Below are 12,849 nucleotides of genomic sequence, written 5' to 3'. Positions count from 1 at the left end.
TTCCCTCTGCCAGGACAATGCCCCAAGGAGCTGCAGGCAGCTGAGGGGCTCTCATGTTGCTCTGTGCAGACAGGGCATTCGCATGTGAGGCATTAGGCACTGATGAGGGGGGTCTATTGGCAGGGACTTTTGTCTCTGTAGAAATGTGAATGGGAGGGAGTGATAAGTGTGTACAATGTGGCATGCTGTATGAAATAATGACTATGGCTTTAAATCCCAGGGGGGGTTTGTTGGGCTCACTTTTAATGCAGAATGGGGGAACAAAACTAAAGCCATACTCCTATTGCTCAACTTATTTCTATGACAATGTATGTAGTGTATAATTAGTTTGCTATGTCAGGCTAGTTTATTATGTAATGTGGTTTGCTTCCAAGGCATTTCTATAAATAGTATTATTTAAGCACATGAAATGCAAAGCAAAACCTTAATAAATACGTATATCGGCAAAACCTGGAAAGATGTGCTCAGATGCTGAAATTGTCCACATTTCGGTTTCACCATTTAACCAAAGTGTGTGATCCTGGGCAAATCATTTAATCGCAGTCTTTTCTGCAGCTCTGTAAGTGATTCTGATTCACTTCATAGCATGATATATAAACAGAAGCTATTATTTAAAAAAAAACAGTGCTATAGAGTTGCTCCATATATAATAATAGTGCAGTTTACATATGTTGCACCACAAAGTTATTTGCCACTTTGTTTACTTATGGCAATTTATTAAATTAGGAGGTTTGCATGTATTTTGCCCCAGAGCGCCTGGACACAGAGCCCTCTATAGAGGATTTCCTGCATCTGTAATGATCATGCAGTTTTTTTTTTATGTATATGATTTAATTTGTGCAGTTTTGTCTGTAAATCTTGTTAATTCAAAACAGGCGTTTGCTCTAGTTGATATAACATGGCTTGCTGTACACTCATTTACACCCAGTCTCTGTGGCACAGTCAGTAAGTGTTGTGACTTGTACCTGAAAGGATGGGGGTTCGAGCCAATCCTCCAACTTCAAAATTCTGTGAGTGTTGTGAAAAAAAAGTACAATTTTAATTACCTTACCACCCAACCATGAAATCCCGGACGTCTGGTCACCCTAGGATACACCCCTGCAGAGGACAGTCACCAGGTTCGCCGAGGGTGAAAGACCCTGTGACAGAGCAGAAAGCACACTGTGCACACACAGCAGAATCCATTTGGAAAACACAATGATCGGAGCTCCCAGCTTCGCAGGCGCGGTAATGTAAACCGCACTGTGCACACACAGCATTACATTATCAAGCTCCCAAAGCTGGGGGCCCGGCGATCATTGTTTTTTCCAAATAGATTCTGGTAGTTGTAATCTTGAGAAGATGGCTTGAAAAGTACACAAATCATAGTAAGATATGTTTATATATTTGGGTGCGTATCTTATTATGGTTTGTGTTCTTTTCAAGCCATGAAAGAAATTGCTCCATTTTTAATTAAACTAATTCGAACATCCTTTGATCGAAGTTAAACTGCCAGCTCCCCCTCCGAATTCTGCCTCCTCGGAACTCCGCCCCGCCTCCAAACTCCGGCCCTTGTGTGAGCCCCCTTCACATATTTTTCCATTTCAACCACTGCTTGGAAGCAAGACAACGCAGCGCAACACAGGTTCGAATCCCGACCCTGCACTTGGAAACCACTCGCTGCTATTAAGTGCGTTATATATGAACAATACAATAAAACATCTTTGAGCCAAAAATCACAGCCAAATGCAACACTGGTTCGATCCCTGGGCCCGCGCTTAGAAAGTATTGAGCGCGTTATAAATACAATACATGTTGTCTTGTAATAGATGCAAAAGTTCCGAGCACAGACGTGCCTACGGGAAAAACCTCAGGAAAGCTGCTTCACCCTGTGTTTGTGTAAAATAAGAAAAATGCTTCCTTTCTCTGGGACCCGGTGGATGGCGGTAGAGGACGCTGCCGCCTTCACTGGAATGATGTGATTGTGTCTTGCATTGCTGGCTCTTTTAGACTGGATCTTTGTCATTTTAGTTGCACTTTTCTGACCTATTCTTTCATTTTCTTTAGGACATTACGTGGCAAGATGAACACTCTGCTCCTTTCTCTTGGGAAACCAGGGTAAGTTACATAACCCAGAATGTATGCACATACATATTGTTACCCTAGCTAATTGCTGTTGCTGTACAATTTGAAGAATGTTTTCTGCGTTTTTAGTCTTGAGTGGAGGTTCTACTAATCCCTCTGAATAAACTGCATAATGGCCAACCCTCCTCTTGTTCAGGAAGATCCCTGCTCAAGCATTTTTGGGTGCGAACGAGACCATATATAATTGTGCGGACTGTGTTTGGGGGGGGGGGTAACAGGACTTTTTCCATGGGCACCCCCCCCCACACACACACTTTTGCAATACTGGATACACCCCTGCAGAGGACAGTCCCCAAGTTCGCCGAGGGTCAAAGACCCTGTGACAGAGCAGAAAGCACACTGTGCACACAGAACAGAATCCATTTGGAGAACACAAGATCCCTGCTCAAGCATTGCTAAAGTGGTAGTTGCTTCAGCGTGTTTTATGCAGGCGTGTCTTTCACTGAGCCTCCTCGTACATTATCCAACCGCTATTCACAGAAGAGCCCGGCCAAGCTGTTGGGTGCATTATAAGCCCCGCATGCAGCATCGTAGTAGTAATTTAATTTTGTTAGGAGGACCCGGGATGAACATCTGAGTTTCGTGGACGGAGCACTCGATTCCATGACCACCTGAACATGGAGAATACAGTGAAGGAAGCTAAAGTACAACAACCACGTTCCCCCTGGAATGTTCTCACGCCTGGCATACAATGTTATTATAATTTCACCACACACCCAATGTGAGCAAAATGCTGTAAACCCCTCAACTAGTTTGTTTCAAGCATTGCATTCACACTGGAAAGAAAAGAGACCCCCATCTTGGCACAGGCAGTACCAGGAAGAGTCAGAGGAAGAAAACGATCTGCCAAGATGCAGAGTGGTCCCTTATTGGCTTGCTCCGGCCACCCAAACACAGAACCCCAGGCACACGTGTTGATGCTTTACTTGGCTTCGAGGCACCTTTACTATAAGGCATAAATCCGTTTTCAAAAATTGATTAGCAATTTATTTTATTAGCAAACTGACCCATTTGATTAGCAATTTTGGACTAATATTGTTAATGTCACCAGAAGTTATTTGTACTCAAGACATGAAATGAGCAACAATACAGCAGTTTTGGGTACCACTGAAATAAGACATTAGTTAGAGGAGTCAGGCCTTGCAAATTCTTTAAAATTCAGCTAGACCTGCAGGTCGGGTAACTTAGTTTCCCTATTCAACCCAGGAGAAATGCACTCGACCAATAGCAATGGACGACAACAATCTTTAAATGCGATTTGTGTACAATGGCGCATGTCACTACAAACCCACTTTGTTTGGCACACTGCAGCCACCTAGAGGCCAGCCATGCACCGTGAAACTTTTGTTTGACATTTACTGCAAAGTAAATGTTACATAAAAGTTTTAAACATCTCTTGCGACTATGCGAGTGGCTGAAAAGACTTTGCGAGCAACAGCTGAGTGTCTGTAAAATGTAAAAGGTTAGCTGCATGAATGGACACAAATAAATAGGTATCATTAAAAAAGGCTCTGAAAACAGTTTGGCCAGCTGTCTCCTTCAGGTGGTAATATATAATGCATCATAAAGCAAAGCGAGCTGTGGAGGCTAACTACAGTGTTTGCTATTTCAATAGATCTGTAGATGTTTGGAACTATTGATCACTACTTTGTGTAAGCGTCTAGTTCGCTTTGTGTATTCATTATGTAAGAGGAAAGAAAGAGTCTAAGCAGAGTGGATTGATTAGCAGGCAGAGAACTGAGCAAACTAGATCCAATATTGTATTGCATGGTCATCTCAATTTCAGGCTACCTGGTATAAAGCAACTGGGTTATTGTATAGAATGTCAAGGAGTATGGGCTCGCTCATGGGTTGAGCACCAGTTACAAGATGTATGCAACCTACATGTAACAGAACTAGGTTTGCCATCAAAAGCATTTGATCATGTGATGTACATTTTCAAAAGTGTTGACTCTTCAATATGATGCATCTTCCCTAACAAAATTAAATGTAGTTGACAATGAAACCTAGATACATTAACCTAAACTTTACTGTAAAGCATGGAGATGATACAGTATCAATACTCAAATTATGCATTATGTAACCACCTACATTATAGGAATGGAATTGGATGGCTGTCTTTTTAGAAAAAATACAAAGTTGACATATACTGGTGTTTGCCAGACAGCTCCCACACATGCCTTTAGCACTTAAGAGTGGAGAAGATGATTACTGCTGCACTTTCTCTCCATTAGGACTTGAAGTGAACAGAGAAAAGAGGGGGGAGAGAGCACAGAGGGCAAGAGTGGAATGAAGTTGAACTGTACTTTCATTGAAGTGGGCAACTTAAATAGCTATTTTTGCTATACAAGTGTCCATTTGATTAGCTAACTGACAGAAATAAACAGCAAATTGCTATGCGCCACTGCTTATTTTATGCCTTGTACTATAACTATCGTTGCACTCGCTCAAGATATGTAAGTGTGCATTAGCTGAAGAGTACTATTTTCTGTAATTAACATGCACTCCATTCTGATCAAGTCTTAATGAAAATAATGTAAAGGCCACAAACTGCTGTTGCTTTATTTTGTCTTTTTAAACCAATAATCAGTTCGAACTCTGTATGTGTATTGTCCTCCATCAGAGTATCACTGTTGCGATTAAATACAAATATACCATCAGTGGGAGGCCAGTGGGCTACTTATCTATTCAAAAGAATTTGTACAGACTGCGTTTTTGCAAGAAAATCTACATGACTTCAGAACAAGTTCTTCTTTATTGTCTTTTCCATCTGCTCCTGTTCTCTTTCCAAATGCAGATTTTAATGGATTCCTCCATCCCACAGATTGCTCATCTTCGAAATAACCTCCAGGTGTAGGCTGGCTTTGGACATTTTCCATCATCCTGATGTAGGGTCACTGCTTGCTTGAGGCAAGCTTAGCAGTAAACAGACAGAAAACATCAAAAACCCTTGGAGCAAGGATGTGAGTAAACCGGTCACAGGCGCGACTTCTATTCCAAAATTGGAAGGACCTTACCCGAACTCTAACGTAGTTGGGTATAGACTCAACAGGATGTCTGATATTTGAGACACACCAGAGGTTCATAACCAAGAATGTAAAATAGTTTTTTTTAATCTATAGCTGATGGTCTTTTGGGTGATTCTCGGGCCAATATCCCTGCTAATAATACAGCTTGTTATGAGCACATCTCAGTTATATGGGTTTGTAGCACGTTTGGGTTGACAACAGCTAGAAGCCGAGTCTAGTTCTAACCTAACTCCTACTGACTGAGGGTCACCCTAATGGTGATACAAGAAGTTAATGAGTCACAGAAATCCTTGAAGGCCTCCATCATCCCAGCATACTCTTCAAATTGGACTTAACTGTCTGGGCCGCAGTTCTCATAAAGGTACTCATTCCAGTAATTGAAGGCGGTGGACCCCAAGATCATTGAAATTAGTGAGACTGGTTTTGGTTTAGTGGAAGGAAGATAGAACGGCTATTGCTGGTCGGACTCCACAGATGCCACAGGTTGCAATTTTGAAAAACTAACGCTTTCGGAGACAAATACATGAGAGAGGGCTACTTTCAATGGCTCAGGCTGGCTTTAGAGGTGGTGAGGGGGCAGTAGATCGGTACCTGGGTTATTTACATGTATCTAGAACTAGATTAACATAAAAAAGATATTTGGTTCTTGCCTTTATTGATTTAAAAGCCCCCTTTTTAGATTCAATTAACAGCTAAAATGTGGACTTCCATGGTGCCTCTAAGTATGAAAGACTGATGAAAAAATAGATTGTCATTTGACGGAAGCGACCAGTATTTCCCGTTTGCCTTCGGTCTGGTACGGCTTGACGAGCACACACATTGTGTAGGTCCTTTCCTCAGAATGTTGAGCGCATATATTTTTTTCTCTTTTTAAATACAGCGTCACTCATGCCAAGCGCCACCCTCGGGGTGCAATCTTGATGTAAGCAGCTACACGTGTAGCGAAGTACACCAGAGTCTAATCTCCAGACATCGCTGCCACTCCGAGTGTGGGGTGTAACTATTGTTGGATCTGTTGGTGTGGAACTTTCCCCTCACACGGCCAGGATGGACGGAACGAATGGAGCCTTACTACTAACATGGGGGCTTGTCTTCTCCCTCTGCATTTGAGAAGAACTCTATCCGCAAGTTGAGTGTGTCCCCAGCATACTGTTGCCCTGAAAGACGCTGTTTGGGACAACAAGCAAGTTTAAAAATCAGACTTTTATTCAGCTTGCAGTTCCATAGGTCCATATGCAATTCCATTGAAGCTGTTGGAATCGCAGAGACTGCTGAGATTGTTGACATTGGTGCTGATATATACACAGACCTCACAAATAAGCTTATGGCTTCACTTCCCTGTTTAGGATCGAAGACCTTTGAAACTGTAGTAAGGTCTTTAATAACCCCTAGTACTGGCCAGGGCTTTAATACATCAGTGGTCATAGCCAGTTCTCCAGTACAAGGCACACCGCCACTTAGTATATTACTTAGCCGAGTCGCAAGTGTCTTCAATCTTATTGATGAGGATTTGCTGTTTGGTGTGGCATTAGTTATACCCACTAGAGCAACGGACAATGAGGGCGCGTTGCCTTCATTACGCGGTCGACAAGAAGCAATTAGATCTACGATTGATGTAGTGACAAAGGATGTGGCACAACTAACCACCTGAACTGATATCAACTTTAACACACTCCTACCAAAAGCTTGCAACATGTCCTAAGCGGCTGGGGTATCTCCGTAAGAGTCAAATATCATATAGGGGAGTGGCGCTAGCACCTCTTCAGCTGCCATGTTTAACATATTGGAAACGTTACTTGAACTAAATTGAAAATGTGACATAACAGCAAGACTAGAAAAGTTATGTTGTGAACGAACAACGAGCTCCATAAACAAGATGACAAATGCAATATGCGTCCTAGCTAAGACCCAGGATATAAAAATGTGAACATGACTGCGCTTGAGGACGTGTTATTCAAACAACCCAAGGAGCTTAATGCTACACAAAAATCGGCAACTAGCAGGGCTGATTTGAATTCTTTAGCATGGTACCAGCACCACTGGGCTGGTGGTGGCGTTGCCTTAGAGTGGATTGCCTCTTCCACCCTACCCACTCAGCTCTATTTGTCCTTTGAGAGCCTAGTATGCAAATTGGTCATCTTGCCCTCCTCCACCCTGACCATTTCTACCATTTACCGGCCTACAGGCGCTTCCTCGGTTTCTCTCTGAATGGACCGATTGCTATTCCTCCTTCATCTCTACCCCCTCCATCCTGCTACTCTCTGTGACTTCAACATCCATGTTGGACTCCCCATGTGCAGCGTCCACCCTCTTCATTCACCTCTGCACCTCCCTATCCCTCTCCATTCTTCCTTCTGGTCCAACCAACTCTCGTGGACACATGCTGGACGCAATCATCCATTCCGAACCCCCCGCTCTCTTCTCTGGTCACTCCTCTCTCATGGTCTGACCACTCTCTTCTCTCCTCCTACCTGGGTCCCAATGGCCCTGTGACAACTCCTCCAAAATCCCTGCCTACCTCGTTCACAAACATTCGTCCAATGAAACAAGTGTCAGCTCCTGCCTTCACCTTCATTCCCCCTTGCCCACCCAACTCAGACTCTCTCTGCTCTCAGCAACCTCTATCTATCCATTACCAACACCCTTGACATCCTTGCCCCAGTCATGAAAATCTGCCTGTAACCTGCCCCCAAGCGTAACACCTGGTACGACTGCGGACTTGCAGACCAAAAACGTAAGTGCAGGGCTGCAGAACGGAAGTGGCAAACTTCAGGTTCACCCTCTGACAAAGTGGCCTGCTGCCTGCTCCAAAGGCATTACAGAGACTCTCTCTGTGAAAAAAAAGGCCCACATTGAGGCACGAGTATCTGGCGCGTCCAACAACATGGCTGAACTCATCAAAATCTGCAGGGAACTTGCCAACCCGTCTGCAGTATCCTATGCCCCTACTCCTTCCCAGGCCCTTTGCAATGCACTCGCTAGTCACTTTACCTTCAAACCCAAGACATACTGAACAGCCTCGTCACCCCTGACCACTCTCCTCCTTCCTTCCTTCTTCTCCCCTGAGTCTCCGTAAGAAGTCACCATAGTTGTCAACTCCATGAAGGTCTCTTCCAAACAGGTTGCCCCTTGCTCATCCAGAACCATAAAGGACAACCTCTCCTCTCGTCCCTGCTCTCGCTGATCTTTGTAACAACTCCTTTGCTACTGATTCTTTTCCATCCTCCCTCAAGCATTCCCTTCTGTGCCCCTCCTTAAAAAAACATCAGCAGACCCTTACTGCCCAGCCAATTAAAGGCCCATCTCCATCACCCTTTTCCTGGAGAAACTGCTTGAGCAGTTTGCCCTCCCACACTGAACTTGTTGGCAGTCTTCACAACCATGAGTCTGGTTTCCGAGCAGCCAGTAGCACGGAAACTGCTCTTCTGAAAACCCGTGAAGAACTGCTTGCATCCCTTGATTCAACTCCCTGGCCATCCTCATCCTCCTTTATCCTTCTTTGCTTTTGACACAGTGAATCATTCCATCCTCATAAAAAGGCTCCATGACACCGTTGGTATCTCAGAGTGGGCACTAGACTGGCTTCCTTCCTTCCTAACTGACTGCTCTTCCAAAGACATACTGGGCACATTCTCCTCCCCTACTTCCTCCTCCTCCTGTGGCATCCGCCACCGCTGCTTTCTTTCGCCATGGCTCTTTAAAATCTACCTTATTCTCCTGGCACGTCTCATTTCCTCCTTCTCCCCCAACCTCCAGTGCTATGCTGACGGCACACAACTCTACTTCAAACTTCCTACAGACGCCCTTGCACCCTCCTTCATCCCTGACTACCTCTGAGCCACTCACAAGGCATAGGTTAGTCTTCCCCTCCCCATTGGTTCTTCTTCGTATTTAATTGTTTAACAGTCTGCTCCCTGTTGCCCTATGGGTGCTTTGAAACAGTATTTGCTTCCTGTAGAAGTGCCGAACAAGTGAACAATAAATAAATAAAAATAAAATATTCAAACAAGCAACAATGTAGGAGGACCTTTCCGCAAAGAAAAGCACAGCAACTAATGTGGATTTTAGACTACCAGGCCCTAGTAATCATTGCCCCTCCATACTCGGTAATCGTACATCTATCGAACTGTGCCTTATTTGCATAGACAGGAATTGAGGATCCTTGAGCCCACTATGGAAGGCAGCATCTGCTCATCCAAATATCGTCATGGCATCAAGCAAGATAGCCACTGTCAGTCCAAACAGCTACATGCTTGCATTTGGTTGGCTACCAAAAAGCAAAATAGCGCTACAATGGTCTTACAGAAGGACAAGGAACTAAGTAGAAATGCTATGGAAGTGTCAACCTAAGATGGGACGCATCATGGATAACGCCTCAGTGCAGACTGAGCTGAATAACAACATAACTCCTCAAGAATGGGCATAGGACATGGGCGGGGTACAGGGGGGACAAATCCCCCCCACAATTTTAAATGGGGGGATGTAATGTCCTTTATCCCTCCCAGAATATGTGTTTGGTGTGTCATGAAGGGATCTGTTTTTGAAGTGGGAGGAGGGGCTGCTTACTATGTAAGCTGCCCTCTCACCCCGGCCCCCAAAGCATGGGGGCAATACTCTGCGTGCAGATGGGTGATCTGCCCCCAGTGAAGGGGGGCAAACAAGAAATTATTTTTTTAAACGTAGTTTTGGGGTGGGTGCGGGTGGGACCCCTAGCCACCAGGGATTTTTGCAAGGGGGGTGGCCCTCTCCCCCCACCCTAAGTGGATGGGGGGCACCTTATGTTGCCCCCCTGGGGGCAGATTTCTACCCCTAGTAAGGGGTACATGATATGCCCTCCATCCATTTTGGGTGGGGGGAGAGGCCACTGCAAATAATGGCAGAGCCACCCCTCCCAAGCCTGGGGCAGTATGTTTTGACCCCCCCTGTGGGCAGATGACCACACACATGTGCCCATCTGCCCCTAGTGAAGGGCAAAACAAATATATATATATTATAACTTGTTTTGAGTGGGAGTGGGGGATACGGGGGGTCGACTAGACCACCAGGATTTTAGTGTTTGAAAGAAGGACAGCCCTCTCCCCCACCCTAAATGGATGAGGGGGCACCTTATGTGGCCCTCCCTGGTGGCAGATTTCTGCCCCTGGGAAGGGGTACATGAGATGCCCCCATCCATTTAGGGTGAGGGGAGAGGCCACTGAAAATATTGGCAGAGCCACCCCGCCCCCCAAGTCTGGGGCAGTACATCTTGCCACCCCCCTGATGGTAGATGGTCACACACATGTGCCATCTGCCCCCTAGGGAAGGGCAAAACAAAAATATATATTATAACTTGTTTTGGGTGAGGGTGGGGGGCCCACTAGAACCCCAGGATTTTTTGTGTTTGAAAGGGGGGTGGCCCTCTCCCCCCACCCTAAGTGGATGGGGGCACATTATGTAGCCTTCCCTGGGGGCAGATTTCTGCCCCTAGGAAGGGGTACATGAGATGCCCCCATCCATTTGGGGTGGGGGGGAGGCCACTGCAAATTTTGGCAGAGCCATCCTCCAAGCCTGGGGCAGTACGTTAGGCCCCCACCCTTGGGGGGCAGATGGCCACACACGTGCCCATCTGCCCCTAGGAAAGGGGCAAAACAAAAATAAAACAAATAACTTGTTTTGGGTGGGTGTGGGGGGCCATTGAACCACCATGGATGTTTTTAGTGGAAAGGGGGGTGGCCCTCCCCCACCCCAAATAGATGGGGGGGCATCTCATGTAGCCCTCCCTGGGGGCAGATTGCTAGCCCAATCTTCACCTGGAAAAGAGGCAAAACAAAAACAAACATTAAAAAATGATAACTTGTTTTGGGTGGGTGTTGGGGTCACTAAACCACCATGGATGTCTTTAGTGGAAAGGGGGGTGCCCATGTGTGTCTTCATTTCAGAAATGCATGGGGTTCTCTGTTTTCCTTGGTGGCTTCGACACCCTAGGCCAAAATCTGTAGGTTGTCCACATGAGGAAAATCTGCTTTGCCGAAAGGCTTGGGTTATCAGTGGGTTAGCCTTTTCCCTTTGCACCGAGGTAAGTGCATCCACACATCTGTTGTGTTTCCGAAACACGCTGCCAACACCACATGTCCTACCTCCCCAGGTTCCCACAGGTGTCCCGATGTAAACGGTACCTCACGTGTGGGTGCACCTACCTGGGCGCAAAGGGAAAAGGCTAAACCACTAGTAACCCCCAAAGGGTTTGGGGAGACAACTACAGATTTGGGCCTACGGTGTCGAAGCTACGAAGGAAAACAGGGTACCCCATGCATTTCCTCACCCATGAATGTATTACCCACAATCCTAGACAAAGTGAAAATTGTGTTTTTTCCACTAAATTTCAGACTTTGTCAGGGATTGTGGGTCATAAATTATGGAGTGATTGGCGCAAGTCAGACTTCTTCTTTTTGGAAATGCATGGGGTTCCCTGTTTTCCTTCATGGCTTAGACACCCTAGGCCCAAATCTGTAGGTTGTCCACATGAGCAAAATTCCTGAAAATCTGCTGTGCGAAAAGACTGGGTTACCAGTGTTTTAGGCTTTTCCCTTTGCACCCAGGTAGGTGCACCCACACATGTGAGGTACCGTTTCCATCGGGAAACCTGTGGGAAGGTAGGCCATGTGTTGTTGGCTGCATGTTTCGGTGGGTGACCAGAGTGAAATGTGCGGAAATTGTGTTTTTTTTTTTTTCTGTCATTTTCCCGATTTCCCCCCAAACTATGGAATCTTTCCCTACATAGTTGTTGCCTGACCTGTGTAAATCACCCCTTCCTAAACTTGGAATATTGTCTACTTTTCAGAAATGTATGCCTTTCTGGCTTCCCATTTAGCTTTCCTACCCTTTTTTTCCCATTCGGTCCACGCATGTACTATTGGACAAAAAATGCCAAAATCGCAAACCTCTCACAAAACGGCTTATTAGCATATCAAAATGTTATTTTGGTTTCCACTCAATCTGTTCTTGAAAGCCTGGAAAATGGCTAATCCAGCATAGCAAACCATTTGTTCTTAGCTTGTACAAGGAAAACACCACAGGCTTCTTTGTACAACATTTTATTGCCATTTTCTGAAAAAAAAAACAAATGTTCTCTTTTTTAGTTATTTTCTCTCACCCCTCCCTACAGCAAACTAGGATTCCTTGGTTGCATTACAACCTCCTACATGTGGGAAAAAAGGGGCAAATTTTGGCTGAGATGTCTCATGTAACAAAGAAGTTACAAGGGAGTGAATGGCGACATACCAAAAAACCCAAAAAAGGCCTTGGCACTGGGGGGAAATACCCATGGCAGTTAAGGGGTTATGACAGTGAAGCCCCAGAGGAGATATCATTTGTAAGGTAGCTCAGTTAGTTAATTCTCCAAATGCAGATTGTGCACAGGAATATTTAACACCTGTGTTCAGCACCTGGCTTAATCTTCTGGTGAGATAATGGGCAGAGTGAATGCAGGTCAATTGGTTCAGAAAAAGTGGTGGAAAATACTATTAGTGTCACTTTGTCTAATTGGCCAGATTTTCGTGCATTTTCTGGGTTGAGTTCGGGAGCCGAGTGGACACATCAGGACCCCCTGTATTTCCAGCTCCACCAGACAAATGCAGACTTACTGCCAGCATGGATTTTCATGCTGGAAATAAGGAAAGGGATTCCTATGGGATCTGCTTGGAAACGAAACCTGGTA

At 45.2% G+C, this 12,849-nt stretch overlaps 1 protein-coding gene across 2 annotated transcripts in view; it reads left to right on the top strand.

Moving 5' to 3' along the window:
* The window catches only part of C4PH1orf198 (chromosome 4p C1orf198 homolog), a 215,056-nt gene that overhangs the window by 124,967 nt on the left and 77,240 nt on the right, over positions 1 to 12,849 (top strand). For both annotated transcript variants that reach the window (XM_069606890.1, XM_069606889.1), the window contains exon 2: positions 2,047 to 2,097. In XM_069606890.1, coding sequence (XP_069462991.1) covers positions 2,047 to 2,097 — 51 coding nt within the window. The remainder of the gene's footprint in view (positions 1 to 2,046; positions 2,098 to 12,849) is intronic.

The sequence above is a fragment of the Ambystoma mexicanum genome, chromosome 4p, assembly GCF_040938575.1.
Source record: "Ambystoma mexicanum isolate Mex_15411 chromosome 4p, UKY_AmexF1_1, whole genome shotgun sequence".
Classification (NCBI taxonomy): Eukaryota; Metazoa; Chordata; class Amphibia; order Caudata; family Ambystomatidae; genus Ambystoma; species Ambystoma mexicanum.
This window is presented reverse-complemented; position numbering and strand designations above follow the sequence as displayed.